The sequence below is a fragment of the Microtus oregoni genome, unplaced genomic scaffold, assembly GCF_018167655.1.
Source record: "Microtus oregoni isolate MIOR12 unplaced genomic scaffold, Mior012 000016F_ref0000370, whole genome shotgun sequence".
NCBI classification, from domain to species: Eukaryota; Metazoa; Chordata; class Mammalia; order Rodentia; family Cricetidae; genus Microtus; species Microtus oregoni.
The window spans coordinates 17,684,098-17,701,157 of NW_024543075.1; the positions used below are offsets into that span (position 1 = coordinate 17,684,098).

At 49.0% G+C, this 17,060-nt stretch overlaps 1 protein-coding gene across 2 annotated transcripts; it reads right to left on the reverse strand.

Moving 5' to 3' along the window:
- Positions 1–1,306: 1,306 nt before the first annotated feature.
- Positions 1,307–6,341, reverse strand: Znf48 (zinc finger protein 48). Of its 2 annotated transcripts, none has more exons than XM_041666122.1 (2): positions 6,079–6,341; positions 1,307–3,936 (listed from the first exon to the last, which is right to left on the reverse strand). In XM_041666122.1, the coding sequence occupies exon 2, from the start codon at positions 3,918–3,920 to the stop codon at positions 2,148–2,150; it is 1,773 nt and encodes a 590-aa protein (XP_041522056.1). In that variant the 5' UTR covers positions 3,921–3,936; positions 6,079–6,341; the 3' UTR covers positions 1,307–2,147. The 2 variants fall into 2 exon arrangements, with proteins under 2 accessions (XP_041522056.1, XP_041522055.1); XM_041666121.1 differs by having other exon boundaries at positions 6,048–6,216.
- Positions 6,342–17,060: the final 10,719 nt, after the last annotated feature.

Below are 17,060 nucleotides of genomic sequence, written 5' to 3' on the forward strand. Positions count from 1 at the left end.
CCCCTATAACTCCTATTTTGCCCATCAAATCCCCCATTTTGGAAACCCCTACCCCTAAGCTATAAAAACCTTGCCTTCCTCAAATTCAATGTGGACCTCTTGAACCCTAGGCAGTCCATGTACAGGAATTAAAAGCTTAATTTAATGAATTTGGCCATGATGATTTGGGTTGGTGATCTTTCTCCTTGCATCTTTGGGATTAACCAACAACCCCCCCCCCTTTAAGATTTCAAAATTTTATGTATAGTGAATGTTTGCTTGTACCCATGTATGTGCACCATATACTTGCCTAGTGCAGCAGAATTCAGAAAAGGGCCTCAGATGCCCCAAGACTGGAACTGGGGCTGGTTTGTAAGCCACTACATGGGTACTGGGAACAGCCAGGTCTTCACCTCTGAGCCATCTGCCCAGCCCAGGAGTTATACTGCAGTGATGACTGGGTTTTCAATGGAGCAGTGACATGACCTGGCAGAATTTTACAAAGTTCACTGGGGGACAAGGAAAGCATCAGGAAGCGTCCTCCAAGAGCCTCTTTAAGGGCTCCACTTAGGTCCAACAAAATTTCCATGCACTTAAGACACAAGCCTCTAAGGACTCTTGGGGCAGATTGCAAAGTTCCAGGGTTTCAAGTTTGCACCTTATTTCACAAAAGTCTGGAGTAATTGATTTCTGGGGAAGCCTGTCAGATCTTGGGAGACCATCTATGACAGATCCTGAGCACTTAGCTGAGTTAGCAGGTCTGGTAAGAACTTGCCAAGATGAACAGAGCTAATGATTCCTGCCGCTGGCCACTTAGGCCAGCTCCTTTCCCTGCCTATTGATGCTTTACTCAGAACAAGATAGGAACGTACCTCCTGCTTCTGTGGAAATACTGGAAGTTTTAGAGGCCCGGGCAGGTGGGTCTTACATCTTTGTTGGTGATGAATTAGCCTGCAGACTTTCTGAACGTATCCCAGGCAGCTTGGCAGCATCCTGTCAGGCTCACTGATCACTAGCTCTCTGAATTCGTCACTGACTTTGCATCACATTTCCCTTTTCAAGGGTCATACCAGTTTGTAGCTACGTTCTTGTGAACAAGCAGACCTTAGCCTATGAAATCAGCCACCAGACATGAAGACTGTTTTTCCCTGGGACTGCAGGCATGAGCCATGACACCCACCCCAGTGACAGCAGCTAGATCACCTCCGACAATCTTCTATTTGACAGACTTAAGGCAAGGGACCATCTAGGGTTATTATGGCCGAGGGCTTTGCCTACAACAGTGCCTCTGTGCCAACTTCAGCCTTGCTGGGGTTTGTATTTATTCATGTACACACACACATCAGACAAGGGACAGTTTATTAGTAAGGAGACAGACAGACACATGGCTGTGGAGACTTGTTTCTCTGGCCTGCACTGGCCCTGCCCTCGCTCAGCAAGCTGGTCTTTGCAGATGTCCATGATGACCTAGGCTTTGCATCCAGACTGGAAGCTCTGAACGCTCCTGGTAGCTTGCTCTACTTCAGTGTCCCAGCATCAGGGCAGCAATGGCCCTCAAAGCACATGGATTTAAGCTTTTCCCCAAAGAGTCCTCCCTGGATAAAACTACATCCAGAGATTCACAGGTAGAGGTAGAAACTACCTACACCACAGCTATATTTCCCCCTCAGGGTGGTCAAGATGCCCCTGCCTGTTTTCCCCGCCTAAGGTTGGGAAGATTAAGGGTTTTTTGTTGTTGTTGTTTTGTTTTACCATGTAGTCCTGGCTGACCTAGAATTCTTGATGTAGAGCAGTCTGGTCATGAATTCAAAATCTGCCTTCCTTTGCCTCCTGAGTGCTGGAACTCAAGGTTGTACACCACTGCGCCCAGCAGGGAGGTACGCTCTCAACAGGAGGCAGCAGGATTTTTAGACTCCAGCTTACCGATTTTCGCAAGTATGAAGTGCTTACTCTAGGCAGCACACGAGAAGCTGTGGTACAGCTCGTGCTGGCAAGGCTCCCAACACCTAGCCAAGAGTTTCCTGAGCGTGAACATTATGGTCTTCAGTCTGTTCCTATCTATTCTCATCCTCCTCATCCCTCCCACCATTTCCCAGGCTTTTTTCTGCCTTCAGCAGCAGATACCCTCCCTCTGGTACCCTAGGCCTCTACCCTCCCTGGACTCCCCATCACTTCATTCCAGTTGGTGACCCCTCCTGGAGGAGGGGCCTTGACCGGACATCCGCTATCCCAAAGGGCCTCAGGACCAGATGCCCACGCTGGTGCTTGATCCGAGCAGAGCTGTCACTGAAGCCCTTGCCACACTCTGCGCATTTGTACGGCTTCTCCCCGGTATGTGTGCGCCTGTGCTTGACTAGATCTGAGCTGCGGGGGAACTCTTTCCCACAGAAGCCACACATATGAAGCTGGCTGGGTCCAGAGGGCTGGCCCCGCACTCGAGACTGAGGGACTATGGGTACAGGCCCAGGTGGGTTATGTGGCCGCAGGAGGGTGAACGGTGCTGGCGGCCTGGTACGCTCGCCCTGGTGCGTGCGGAGGTGCTTGACTCGGGCGGAACTGTCAGCAAAACCCTTGCCACACTCAGGACAGAGGTAGGGTTTCTCCCCTGTATGAACACGATGGTGTTTCACCAGATCCGAGCTTCGGCGGAAGCCTTTGCCACACTCAGGACACTTGTGGGGCTTGTCACCAGCCAGTGGTGGGGGTGGCTCCCCAGCCTGTGGGCCCCCAGGCTCTGGTTCCAAGCCAGGCAGGCCAAAGGGCCCATCACTGGAATGTGAGGGGCTTCGAGGTGTCAGTGAGGGGCTTGTGCCAAGAGGAGGTGGAGGTGGGCTGAGGATGAGGGGGGCTACAGGATAGGCGGAGAAACTGAAGTCCTGGGGCTCCACGTGGGTGAGGCGGTGGCGAAGAAGGGTAGAGCTGAGGCTGAAGGTACGGTTACATTCTGGGCAGGCATGAGGCCTCTGGCCACTGTGGGTGCGCAGGTGCTTCACCCGTGCAGAGCTGTCGGCAAAGCCCTTGCCACACTCGGGGCACAGGTAGGGCTTCTCGCCGGTGTGTACCCGCAGGTGCTTCACCAGGTCAGAGCCCCGGGCAAACTCCTTTCCACACACATCACAAGCGAAGGGTTTGGGTCCTAGGTGACTACGCTGGTGGCTCAGGAGGCTGCAGCTTAACACAAACCTCTTGCCACAGTCAGTGCAGCTATACGGCTTGTCCTGGGCCTTGGGTCTCTGTGTAGCCACAGGAGCTGCCTGAGACGGTTGCCGCCGCGGGGTCACTGGCCGGGGGAGCTGCTCCCCTCTGTGTGTCCGCTGGTGCTTTATTCGGGCAGAGCTGTCACCAAAGCCCTTGCCACAGATGCCACACTTGTAGGGTTTCTCTCCCGTGTGTGTCCGCTGGTGTTTGACCAGGTCAGAACTCTGCCGGAAGCTTTTTCCACATTCACCACAGATAGTGGGGCGCTCACCAGCAGGAATCCGAGACCGAGGCATCTTGGGAGGACCCGAGGCTGGGGGCCGGACTCTGAAGGGCTTCTCACCAGTGTGAGTTCGTTGGTGTTTGATTCGGGCTGAGCTATCCCCAAAGCCCTTGCCACAGACCCCACATTTGTAGGGCTTCTCCCCCGTGTGAGTTCTCTGGTGTTTCACCAAATCTGACATCTGCCGGAAGCTCTTGCCACACTCACCACACACTGCGGCTCGGTCATTATTAGCCTGTCCCCAGCGGGGTTCTCCCAGGACCCTGGGGACTGGGTCTCGAGGCTGACGCTTCCCAAGCCCCTCTCTGTGGACCCATAAGTCATCCCAGCTCTGAATGCCTTCAGGTTTAAGAGAAGCATTTCCTACTTCGTGCCCTGGGGCTAACTGTTCTTCTTCCTTGAACTCTAAGACATCCTCTTCCTGTGGAGTGTGTTCAAACTCATCCACAGAAGCCTCCATATTCTTACTCCCTAGACTGGGGAAAGAAAACAGAATTATAAATCTCACCCTTTGGCTCAACCTCATTTTTTCTTTCAGTGCTGCTGGAGCGGAAGCCAGGGCCTCTACCTCTACAAGTGACTTCCCCAGGAAGACTCCACAGTACACGAGCTCCTGAGTTCTCCTCTCTGCTGAATATGGGGAGCACTAATTATCTGCCACTCCACTGTAAGAACCACTGTGCGGTATCCCGCGCTCTCTTTGTTTTATTTTGAGCCAGGAGTTTCAATAACTTGCCCAGGCTGGTCTTACACATTCAGTCCTGCCAGGCATGCATTTACTGGCAGCACTGGGAAGGCAGAGGCAAGTGGATCTGACTTCAAGGCCAGTCACGCAGATACACAGTAAGAACTTGTTCCAAAACAAACACCATTCTCAGCTACCAAGTCCTGGGATTACAGGTATGTGCCACCGTCCTGGCTTACTATGTTTTTATTTTATTTTATTTATTTTTTTAAAATATTTATTTATTATGTATACAATATTCTGTCTGTGTGTATGTCTGCAAGCCAGAAAAGGGCGCCAGACCTCATTACAGATGGTTGTGAGCCATCATGTGGTTGCCGGGAATTGAACTCAGGACCTTTGGAAGAGCAGGCAATGCTCTTAACCACTGAGCCATCTCTCCAGCACCCCCTTACTACGTTTTTAATCGACAATCACCAAACTAAGCAATATTATTCTCTTTATTTTACACTCATGGAAACAAAGAAATTTTCTTTCTTTTCCTCTTTTTTTTTTGTAACAGGTTTTTTCTTTAGTCACCAACCAGTTCCCAAACCATGACACAGAGATTACTAGTTTAAAAGCTCGGCCTTAGCTCATGTTTGCCCCACTAGCTCTTATGACTTAAATTAGCCTGTTTCTCCTCATCTGTGTTTTGCCTCGGGGCTTTTTACCCTTCTTTCTTTTGTTCTGTATGTCCTACTCTGTCTTGCTGGCTGGCCCAGGGTTCTCCCTCCTCCTCTCTCTGCCGATAAGCCCTGCCAATCCCTCTACTGCCTAACTATTGGTGGTTTATCTTTTTATTAGATCAGTCAGAAACCGCAGGCAAAGCAGCAATCTTTACATAATTAAACAAATGTAACATACCTTTGCCTTACAAATATTCCACAACATTTTTTTCTTTTCTTGTTTTACAAGACTTTACAAGGCTGTCCTAGAACTTGTTCTGTAGACCAGGCTGGCCTTGAACTCACAGAGCTCCGCCTGCCTCTGCCTCCCAAGTACTGGGACAAAAGGCATGCTCCTGACTAAAGAAATTTTCTTAAGGTTCAAAAGTTAGAGAATAGCCAAGTTTCTAATTCCCATCTCTCCAAGCCTGTGTTATATTACAGTTTCTCTATTTAGAAAATCTAGGATGTGGTCTACTGAATCTGTTTTGCTTTTTTTCCTTCAGTTTTTTAGACATTCTTACTATGTCGCCCAGGATGGCTCTGAATGCAACACCGTCCTGGAATTACAGGTATGTGTCACTACCACTGGCTCTGTTCCCTCCCTTGGAACTTCAACGGTCCTGTACGTACTTACTTCCCTACAGATACTCTGGAGTGGCAGGAGCGAAAAGACAGAGTAACAATGACTGTAACTGTGGGTTCCTAACAACTCTTATCACAAGGGAGGCAGGAGATTAGACGTCAAGGACAAGCATCACTCCGCAGCAAAGAGAAAACTATGGAAAGGAATGAGGTTATTAGGAAAAGGTTACTGAGCCTAATCGGAGTGTAGGGGGAGAGGGGTGCACGTAACACTAGGTTCACTAAGGCTTTAATTAATAGTAATAAGGAAGGTGAAGGAGGTTTTGAGAAGGGAGTCAGGATTAGGGCTGGATTTACGTCAGACTGGCTGCAGAAAGCATGCTGAGGAGGCCAGGGCAGGGGAGGTCATCACAATTGAGCCCGGTGGCCTGCAGAAGAGCCGAGACAGAGAGCATGAGTGTGAAGGCCCGCGGGGGAGGGGAGAGCATGGTGGAGGATGCCCGCCCCTCGGCCTGGCGCACAGTAGGTGCTCAGAAACGCTGGCTCCGGATTTTGCTCCCGCGCCCCGTCGCCCATGTCCGACTTTCCCGGGTCCCCAAGAAGCCATTACCTGCAGGCACGGTGCCGGCCGCCGCCCTCACCTGCGCCGACGGCTCTCTGCCGCTCCCAGTCCGCCGCGCCGCGAAGCTCGGCGCCTCAGGGTTCTGCCGCCGGCTGCACCGTCGGCCCACGAGCCGGGCGCGGCTCCGGGCACTCCGCGGGCAGTCGCCGTCCCCTTCTCCGCGGTGCTGCAGGGACCCAGCCGCCGGCGGCTCGGTCTGGTGCGGGCTCCGCGCCACGCCGGGAGGGGGCTCGGCCCACGTCCCGGGCGGGGCGGGACGGGAAGCGGAAGCACGGGCCTCAGCGAGCCGCTCTAGGACCCGGAGGAGCCGCGGGCTCGCCGGCCACGAGGGCCACTCCAGCGGTGCCCTGGGGCGTTAGCGGCGGGCCTCCCGGGCTCGTCTAACTGGCGCGGTGCGGCCCGGCTGCTCGCGCAGGACAACGGAGAAAGAGCCCGGGGATGGGGTGGGAAAGACCCGGGCAGACAAAGGGCTACGGCGACCCGGCGGGCGGACGGGCGGGCGGGCGGGGCGGGGCGCTGGGGCGGGGGAAACAAAGCCCAGCTCGGGGTGGGGGCTGGGCTGGGGCTCGGCACCCCAGCCGAGCTCGAGCCTGCCAGGGCCTTGCCCGAAAGCCATGAGTCGGGACACTGTCGGCGAGAGACGACGCGCAGAGGCAGGACCTAGAGACTGGGTACCGGAGACAAAGAGATGTAGAAACAGATAAGGGGCGTCAAGTCCCCCAAGCGGAGTCCTGAGCCCTAAGATGCGGAGAGAGCCTGGAGAGAAACAGGCGGGAGGCAGAACAAAGGGCCACAGGCAGAGACAAAGATAGACAAACAAAGGCTGCCAGTTTTGCAAAGGCCAAACCCAGGGAGAGACTGAAGAATCCATTTTGGTGGGGCCATGTTCCATGCGACCTAGTCATTGGAAACAATCCCAGGATCTTGTGTTGTAGGCAGGCTTTCTTTTGTAGAGGTGAGTGCCTAGAGTCTTCGATCCTGCCACAAAAAGAGAGGGATAACGGAGCTTTTATATGTATTAAAGCAGAAGTTTGAGATAAGGATGATACGCATCATCCGTCCCTTGAGTGCTCCCAGTTTTAAAGAAAAGCATACAAATTATTAGAGAATCGGAGCTAGTGGGTAAAGGTGTTTGCTACTAAGTTTGACAATCTGAGTTCTATTCAGTTCACTTAGTGGAAGGAGAGTACACGTTGTCCTCTGACGTCCAAATGCGTTCCCACATTACTACAAATTTAAGAAATTCTGACTTAAACTGCCGGGCAGTGGTGACACACGCCTTTAATTTCAGCACTTGGGAGGTAGAGGCAGGTGGATCTTTGTGAGTTTGAGGCCAACCTGGTCTACAGAGCGAGTTCCAGGACAACCAAAGATACACAAAGAAACCCTGTCACGAAAAACAAACAAAAAGTCTAACAAACAACATATTTAGAAAATAATAGAGCCGGGTCCCGTGGTGGTGCATGCCTTTGATCCCAGCACTTGGGAGGCAAACTTCTTTGGTATACAGAGTGAGTTCCAGGCTATACACAGAAACCCTGTCTCAAAAAGAGAGAGAATTAAAGCTGGAGAGATGGCGATTAAGAGCTTGCGTCATTCTTACAGAAGACCAAGGTCAGCTCCCAGCACCCACAGCTAGGCAGCTCATAATTGCCTGGAACTAGCTCCAGGGAGTCCTTTTTCTGGTTTCAAGGGTACCGCACTCACAGGCACAAATCCATGCATACACCATATACACAGTCACATATACATATAATTAAAAATTAAATAAGAGGTCAGGGGCATGCAGCTTTAATCCCAGCACATGGGAGGCAGAGGCAGGCCTATCTCAGTGAGTTTGAGGCCAACTTCGTTTGTAGAGCTAGTTCCATCCAGATCAGTCAAGGCTACACGAGAAACCCTGTCTCAAAAAAAAACCAAAAAAATTAAATGATAAAATAAGAAAAGGATTGGGACTGGGGAGATGTTTCAGTGGATGAAGTGCTTGCCACATGGCCTGATGATCAGGGTTCAAATCCTCGGCACTCATAAATGCCCAGATAATGACTTACCTATGATCTCAGCATTCAGCAGCTGGAGAAAAAGATCCCCCAGAACGAGCTGACTTCTAGACTTACTTGCTGAATTGGGGAACTAGCACAGACATTCATACACACACAAATAGAGGCTTGCAGTTATATTGCTCATTGATGGAATGCATGCTGAATATGCTGGAGGCCCGGGATGGATTCCAGCAAGTGAGGGTATGGGGAGGCATAGAGAACTCTGAGGCACTTAAATGGTCCTATAAGACAAGGTAAAGGTGGTGTGTGTAGCTATCACTTACTGGTAGATGCAGAGTAGGGTGCCCATCTGCGGCCTTCCACGTTCCAGCACAAGACATCAGAGAGATTTCTATCGTGTTTTGCTGTATGCATATGTAAAATTTCCAAGTTTTTTTTTTTAAAGAGTTGAATGGGGACACCTAGAGCAGGAGTAGAGGCAAAGACAGTTTATTAAGAAAGAAAGCATTTCCAAGAGAGGAAGTGGGCCAGAGCTGGGAGAAAGGTTAGAAGTTCAGAGGTGGTCAGCCTGACAGATTGGGTGGGCCTTCAGAGGATATCTGTAAAAACCACTTTACAGCACCTGCACTGTGCTCTGCTTTGTCAGCTTTCCTGGTCTTTCTGCCAGTGCTGTCTTTCATGTGCTGATTTTGACCTCACTCTCCACCCCACTATCCTGCTACTCAACACTCTAGCATTCTAGGGGCTTGAGGCAGGAAGATCCCAAATTTGAGGCCATCTAGGGCTATTTACACTATATCTCAATAAACAAGTTAGGGTTTTTTCAAGACGGTTTATCTCTGCAACAGCCCTAGCAGTCTTGGAACTAACTCTTGTAGACCAGGCTGGTTTCAAACTCACAGAGATCCGCCTGTCTTTTCCTCCTGAGTTCTGGGATTAAAGGTGTGCGCCACCACCGCCCGTCCCTGTCCTGAAACTTTAAAAATATTAATTTGTGCCGGGCGGTGGTGGCGCACACCTTTAATCCCAGAACTCAGGAGGAAAAGACAGGCGGATCTCTGTGAGTTCGAGACCAGCCTGGTCTACAAGAGCTAGTTCCAGGACAGGCTCCAAAACCACAGAGAAACTTTGTCTCGAAAAAACAAACAAACAAATATATATATATATATATATATATATATATATTAATTTGTGCCCATCCTGTTAGCGCACACCTTTAATTCCTACACTTGGGAAGCAGAGGCAGGTGGATCTCTGTGAGTTCGAGGCCAGCCTGGTCTACAGATAATACAGCAATAAAGAAAACTTCACCTTAAAAATGCATCACTGGGGGCAGCAAAAGAGTCAGAGGGTAAAGTACTTACCACCCAGTCTGACTTCAGTTCCATCCCTGAGATGCCCACGTGGTGGCAGCAGAGAGCTGATTCTGGCACGTCATCCCCTGCCCTTCGTACTTGCAATGTGACGTGCATGCATGCCCACGGTGGTGGCGCACGCCTTTAATCCCAGCACTCGGGAGGCAGAAGCAGGCAGATCTCTGTGAATTTTAGGCCAGCCTGGTCTACAAGAGCTAGTGCCAGGACAGGCTCCAAAGCTACAGAGAAACCCTGCCTCGAAAAACTAAAAAAAAAAAAAAAAAAAAAAAAAAAATTTAAAAGAAGGAAAGGTAGCCGTGGTGGTTCTCTCCTTCTCTCTCGGCACTTAGGATGCAGAGGCAGGGAGAGCTCTGTGAGGTCTAGGCCAGCCTGATCTACACAGAGTGAGCTTCAGGTCAGAGATTATGGTGAGACCCTGTCTCAAAACAAACAAAAACTGGGCAGTGGTGATGCAGGCCTTTAATCCCAGCACTCAGGAGGCAGAGGCAGGTGGATCTCTGTGAGTTTGAGGCCAGCCTGGTCTTCAGAGTGAGTTCCAGGACAGACTCCAAAGCTACAGAGAAACCCTGTCTTGAAAAACCAAAACAAAAAGAGAGAGAGAAAGAAATATACGTAAATATATATAAGCAAAGAAGAAAATCTAGAAGAATACATATTAAACTGGTGTTATATTAATGCAGCGATATGAGATTAAAAATTTCTAATTCATACAAAAATTTAATCTGCTTATAAAATGACAGGTTTCCTAATGGTATTTTTGTTTGCTTATTTGTTTTGTCTTTCAAAACAGAGTTTCTCTTTGTAGCCCTGACTATCCTGGAACTATATAAACCAGGCTAGTCTCAAACTCAGAGATCTACCTGCCTCTGCCTCCTGAGGGCTGGAATTAAAGGAGTGTGCTACCAACAACCAGCCCTAAAGGTATTTTTTTACATACTTCATTTTGGTTTGTCTCACATAACCATCAGCTCTCCTCCTACCTCCCTGATCCTCCTTTAACTCCTGTATCCCCTCTTAGAATTCAGGCATTATGCTGGCCTGCCCTGTTATCTGGCAGGATGTACCCACTTAATACCTTGGCCAACCCAGGGTACTGGTCTGTACTATACAGGTGCAAAGGTCCCTCTAAGAGACAAGCCTGCCTACTCCTGCTCTCTTCCTTTCTACCATTCTCCCTGAGGAGGCAGCTTTATGTCTCTCATGTCTCTCCTCTCTCTCTCTTTCTCTCCCTCCCTCTCCTTCCTCTCTTTCACCCCACTCTGTCTCTCTTTCTCTTCTCTTTCCTTCTCTTGCTTCCTTTTCCCCACTCCCTTCCCCCAATAAAACTCCTCACTTAGACCAGGCTGGCCTAGAACTCACAAAGATCCACCTGCCTCTGCCTCCTGAGTACTGGGATTAAAGGCGTGCGCCACCGCCTGGTGGCTGCTCAGCTTTTTATTTAATGAAGTGCCTTAGGCAGGCAAGGTAAAGCAGCAGCACATCTTTTTTTTTAATTTATTTATTATGTATACAACTTTCTGCCTCCATTTATACCCACACGCCAGAGGAGGGCGCCAGATCTCTTTACAAATGGTTTGGAGCCACCATGTGGTTGCTGGGAATTGAACTCAGGACCTCTGGAAGAGCAGACAGTGCTCTTAACCACTGAGCCATCTCTCCAGCCCCTCAGCAGCACATCTTTACATAAATAAACAAATGCAGCATAAACAAATGTAACACATCTTCATATAGTTAACATGATATTCCACAACAGCGGATCAGCTAGAGCTGGAGTTACAGAAGGTTGTGAGCCACCCTACATGGGTGATTGCAACCAAACTTGGGCCTCTACAAGAACAGTATTTGTTCTTAATGGCCAAGCCACCTCTCCAGACCCCACCTCCTCCCTTAAAGCCTCTTTTCTTCCCATCTCATGGACCTCTTCCCACTTTCCTGGCCTTTACCCACATGTACAATCACCCAGATGAACACATTGAAGAATTAAAAGCTAGGATCTGTGTATGAGAGGACATGAGATATTTGTCTTTCAAAGCCGGTTTGCCTCACCAATGTAATGTTTTCCAGTTCTATCCCATTTTCCTGAAATTTTCATAATTACATTTTCTTTCGAGTTGAGTAAAACTCCATTGTGTATGAGCGCCACACTCTCGTTCTCCACCACTATCTGACTTTCTTTCCCGGCTGCAGGGGATGAGCAGGGCCCCGTGGCTAGAGTCCACCTTCTCAGGAGGCAGCCATGAGTGGGACAGCTGGGTCTGATGGTAGGTCTGAGTCTCTCTCTGACATAGAGTCTATGTAGTCCTGCCTGGCCTGGAACTTGGTATGTAGACCAGGTTAATCTATAATCTACAGAGCTCTACCTGCCTCTGCCTCCCTAAGGCTACAAGTAAAGGCATAGGTTACCGCACCCTGCTGTTTTCATTATTTGGGTGAGTGTTTTGCCTGTGTATACATCTGTGCACCACTAGTATGCCTGGTGCTCTCAGAAGCCCCTGTTGGATTCCCTAGAATCAGAATTGGTGATGGTTGTGAGCCACCAGGGGTGCTGGGAATTGAACCTGGGTTCTCTGCAAGAGCAGAAGGTGCCTTAGCCACTGAGCATTTCTCCAGCCCCTATTTTTTTTTTTTTTGGAGAAACATCTCCAGTGAACTCTAAAGTGGCTGTAACAGTTCGCACTCTCACAAGGAATAGATAAAGCTCTCCTTTCCCACATTTTCCCCAGAATTCATTATCATGTTTTCTTGATGATAGCCATTCTGACTGGGGTGAGGTGGAATCTCAAAATAGTTATTTTTTAGTTAGTTTATAGGTGTAGGTGTGATGAGATGGAGAGGACGTGCCGAGGCATGGTGGCAGATCAAAGGACAATGTTATGGAGTTGGCTCTTTCCATCTGTATTCTATGGTCCCGGGAGTTGAACTCGGGTCCCCAGTGCTGCTACAGGCATCTTTACCCACTGGCCAACTCTGCAGCCTCCTCAAAGCAGCTTTCACCTGCGTTTCCTTGACGACTGGGATGTTGGACATGTTTAAGGATATTTGTTGGCTGTATTTGTATTTTTTTTTTTTTTGAGAACCACCTGCTTAGTGCAATTTTCCCATGTGTTGATTGGGAGGCATGTTTGTTTGTTGGTTGGTTCTCCCTGTGTCTCTGTCTGTCTCTCTACCCACCCTCTCTCTATATATATATGTGTGCACTGTGTTTAGGTGCCCTCCTCTGGTGCTTTTGGCCTCTGACTGAATCTAGGATTTGCCCTTTGGCAGCCAGCAAGTCCTAGCAATCCTCCTATCTTTGTTCTGCATCCCCTTCCCAGCACTGGGTTCGATGTGTGTCTACACCTAGTATTGTGATATAGGTTTTTATCTAGTTAGCCGTCTTGCTGGTCCCAAAAGCACATGAGTGCTACAGATCTGATGTCAGGTTATCATACCTGCACAGCAGATGCTGTTACCACTGGGCCTTCTTCCCAGCCCTAGTTTATAATTCCCCTCCTCCTCTTCCTCTTCCTCCTCCTCTTCTTTTTTTCTTCTTACTCTTCCTCCTCTTCCTTCTCTTCCTTCTCTTTCTTTTTCTTCCTCCTCCTGCTTGCTCTTCTTTTCCTCTTCCTCTTTTTCCTTTTTGTTTTTTGAGACAGGATTCTCTGTGTAGCCCTGACTGTCCTAGAACTCACTCTGTAGACTAGCCTGGCCTTGAACTCAGAGATCCACCTGCCTCTGCCTCCCGAGTGCTGAAATTAAAGGTGCATGCCACCACCGCCTAGCCATAGTAATTCTTATGAATAGAAATATTTAACTGAGGTGGCTCACAGTTTCAGGGATTCAATCCATTATCATCATAGCAGGAAGCATGGTAACATGCAGGCAGATGCGTGCTGGAGCTGCGAGCCTTATGTCTTAACTCAGAAGCAACAGGAAGTCTACTGACTGTCACATTGAGTGTAGCTTGAGAAAAAAGATCTCACGGTGACACTTCCTCCAACAAGGTCACACCTCCTAATAGTGTCACTCTCTTTGGGGGCCATTTTCTTTCAAACTACCACATACATGAATGTGCAAATGTGTATGCACATGTGTGCACGCAAAGGCTTTGTCTGGCTAGCAAGCTCTCAGCATCCACTTGTCTCCACCGCCCAAAGCTGGTGTGGTGCCATTCCCATAGGTCTGAGGCACTGGGCTCTTAACATGGTTGTGCCCATATCAACAATACACGTTCACTCAGGAGTTCATCTACTCTATTCACATTAATGCAAGGCTCCTTCCACTCTGTACGGTGTTGGGGCGCACCTGTGATCCCAGAATCTGAGAGGCAAAGGTAGAAGGACCACTGCAAGTTCGATGCCAGGCTGGGACAAAATAAAGCAAAGCCAGCGCTGTGCATGGAAACAACAGATGGAAAGGGCACTGTGGACACGTTGGTGAGGCCGCCTTAGACGGAGAGGGAGAGGAGGGAGCTGCGTGGCAGACAGTTGTCGTGGTCACTGGTTTATTGACCTACTGTGAAGAGAGTCCACGACCAAGGCAACAACAGAGAGCATTTAACTGGGGGCTTGCTTATACTTCCAGAGGTTTAGTCCATTGTTATCTTTTGAAATAGGAGCAGTGGGGCTGTGTCCCACCACCCAGCCGCTCGCACGGCTAGCTTTATACCCGAAATAATTACACGGAAATTGTATTCTTTTAAACACTGCCTGGCCCATTAGTTCCAGCCTCTTATTGGCTAGCTCTTACATATCGATCTAACCCATTTCTAATATCCCTGTAACACCACGAGGTTAACCTGCGTCTGTGTCCTGTAGGAGAGTCATGGCGACTCCTCAATCTGCTTCTTTCTCCCAGCATTCTGTTCAGTCTACTCTGCCTACCCAATTTTATGTCCTATTAAAGGGCCAAGGCAGTCTCTTTATTTAACCAATGAAATTAACACAAAACAGAAGACTCTCCCCCATCAGTTATCCTGGCAGGAAACATGGTGGCAGGCATGGTGCTGGAGAAGTAGCCGAGAGCTACATTCTGGACCATAGGCAGAGAGAAGCTCAGCCTGGTATGGGTTCCATTTATTTATTTATTTTTAGTTTTTCAAGACAGGGTTTCTCTGTGTAGCTCTGGCTGTCCTGGACATCACTCTGTAGACCAGGCTGGCTTGGAACTCCCAGAGATCCTCCTACCTCTGTCTGGGATTAAAGGCATGGGCTACCACTGCCCAGATAGGGTGGGCCTTTTTTAACCTCAAAGCCCACCCTCAGTGACACACTTCCTCAAACGAGGCCACACTTTCTAATCTTTCTCAAATAGCTCCTCTGTCTGATGACTAAGCATTCAGCTCTCTAAGCCAGCAGTGGGCCTTCTTATTCATCCACTGTCAGAGCAGAGTGTTGTGCACTGGCTGGCTGTCACAAACGGCAAACACTTGGAGTCTCACAGTGCTGAAGCTCGGAAGCCTAAGATCAAGTACAAGCAGGGCTGGTGTGTAGTGTGATGTTTTCCTCTTTTGGCTTTTTGAGGGGCTCACCACCCAGCTCCCAAATAAATCACATATAGAGGCTTATTCTTAGTTATGAATGCCCAACCTTGTTCGGGGCTGCAGACCCCTGACCCCTTGACTTTCTCTGCCTGCCTCAGACCCTTTGTCTGCTGGAGTGAACAGAGTAAACAACTTGTTTTCCTGTGCCTGCAGCTGCCCTGAGCCAGAGACCCTCGTGAGTTCCTAATGGCAGGGGAGTGGTTCCTGGTGGGTTTTACAGCTGGAAATCCGAAGTGCTGGGGCGTGGCTATCAGTTAAGGATCCCTATAGAAGCTTCCCTGGAGCACAATAATGTTGGCATTCTTGTTTCAAGGATGACTCACATCCCCGTGTTTCTGTCTGTCTGTGTGAGTGTGTCTTTAAGTCTCCAGTCCAGTTCCCAGCTCACATACTGTCCCATAGCATAGGTGGTACACGACCTTAGCTTGGCTTGTTTCTTGACAGCTTTTCTTAAATTATTCTGTCTACTTTTTGCCTCTGGACATTTGTCTTTCTCCATATCTATAGCTCTTTGTTTACTTCTTTCTCTATGGCTTGCTGTGTAGCTGGATAGCTGGTTCTGATGTCCACCTCTCCTTGTTCTCGGCTCTCCTTCTATTTATTCTCTCGGCCTGCCAGCCCTGTCTATCCTTGCTCCTGCCTTGCTGTTGGCTATTCATCTTATTAGACCATCAGGTGTTTTAGACAGGCACAGCAGCACAGTTCCACAGTTAAATGCAGCATGGACACAAGTCACACACCTTACAATAATATTCCCCAACAGTGGTGCCTGGTGAGGTGCTGTGGAATATTAATTTAAGAGATGGCTCGGAGGTTAAGAGCACTGACTGCTGGCTGTTCTTCCAGAAGCCCTGAGTTCAATTCTCAGCAACTACAGGGTGGGCTCACAATCATCTTCAATGAGATCTGGTGCCCCCTTCTGGTGGGTAGGCACACATGCAGGCAGAACACTATACCTAACAAATCTTTAAAAAAAAGGATGTGTTACATTTGTTTATGCTGTGGAATATTTGTTTAATGGATGCAAAGGTGTGTTACACTTGTTTGATTAAAGAAAATTAACCTGGGGTCAGGAGGCCAAGTCAGCAACTTGTAGCATGAATTCTAATTGGTCTTAATAAGAAAAACTCTAAGTCAGATATTCTACTGAATCCTCAGACCAACGGGGCGACCCTGTCTTTACGAATCCTCAGAATGAATGCCTGGAGCTGCTCTCCTCTCTCTGTCCAGCCATATCCCTTCCTGTCTACACCACCTCTTTCTTTTTTAGACAGACTGGAATCAGTCTCGCACAGCCCAGGGTGGCCTTGAACTCACAGAGATCCTGCGTCTGACTTGTCTCTTGAGTGCTAGGATTAAAGGTCTGCACCACCACTGCCTGGCCTCTAAGGCTAACTAGTGTGTGGTTCCGCACTTTGATCTTTGGGCAAGCTTTATTTGTTAAAGCACAAACAGAATATCACCACAGCAACTAGCTGACAGGAAGTGGTGGGGAGGAACTAGGTGTAGTGAGGGTTCTTAGGAGGGATCTGTTTTTCAGGAGATTTCAAGAAGAGAAGGTTAGCTACTTGCAATTTAACCATGCTGCGTGAGAGAATTTCACCTCAACCATTGAATCCTGAGTTCAGCGGAGGATAGGGATAGAGATCTAGATGTTTCCTTTGGTCCTGAAAGAGCCAGTGCCTGAGGGAACAGAATTCTGGCCTGGCTGTGGACAGTGTGACTGAACCTCTGATGATAGTTGTGGATTTGCTATTCCTGATTAGGACGGGAGTTGCTTAAGGGGCAGCCATGGTATGTAATGAAAAACAACAGTGAGGCCCACTCCTTGGTCCCCTTCCTGATGTATCCTTACTACGCCTTTTCTCTGTACAGGAGGCGGGAGGAGTGGGTTTTTCCTCTTATAAGGAGGATTAAGCCACACTTAATTACCTCCTTCCAGGCTCTATGTGCAGATATGGTCACATAGGGCTTCAGTGCATAAATGGGGGAGGGGAGCAGAATCATAAAGTTCAGCCCATAGCAGAGGCTAAAGGAGCAGAATAAGTAAAGTCCAAAGAGAGAAGCCAGGCTAGAGTGGACAGTGTAGTCCCAGCACAGG

Excerpts from the sequence above, each read along its gene's own strand:
- Znf48 (XM_041666122.1), bottom strand. The coding sequence starts at position 3,920 with ATGGAGGCTTCTGTGGATGAGTTTGAACACACTCCACAGGAAGAGGAT.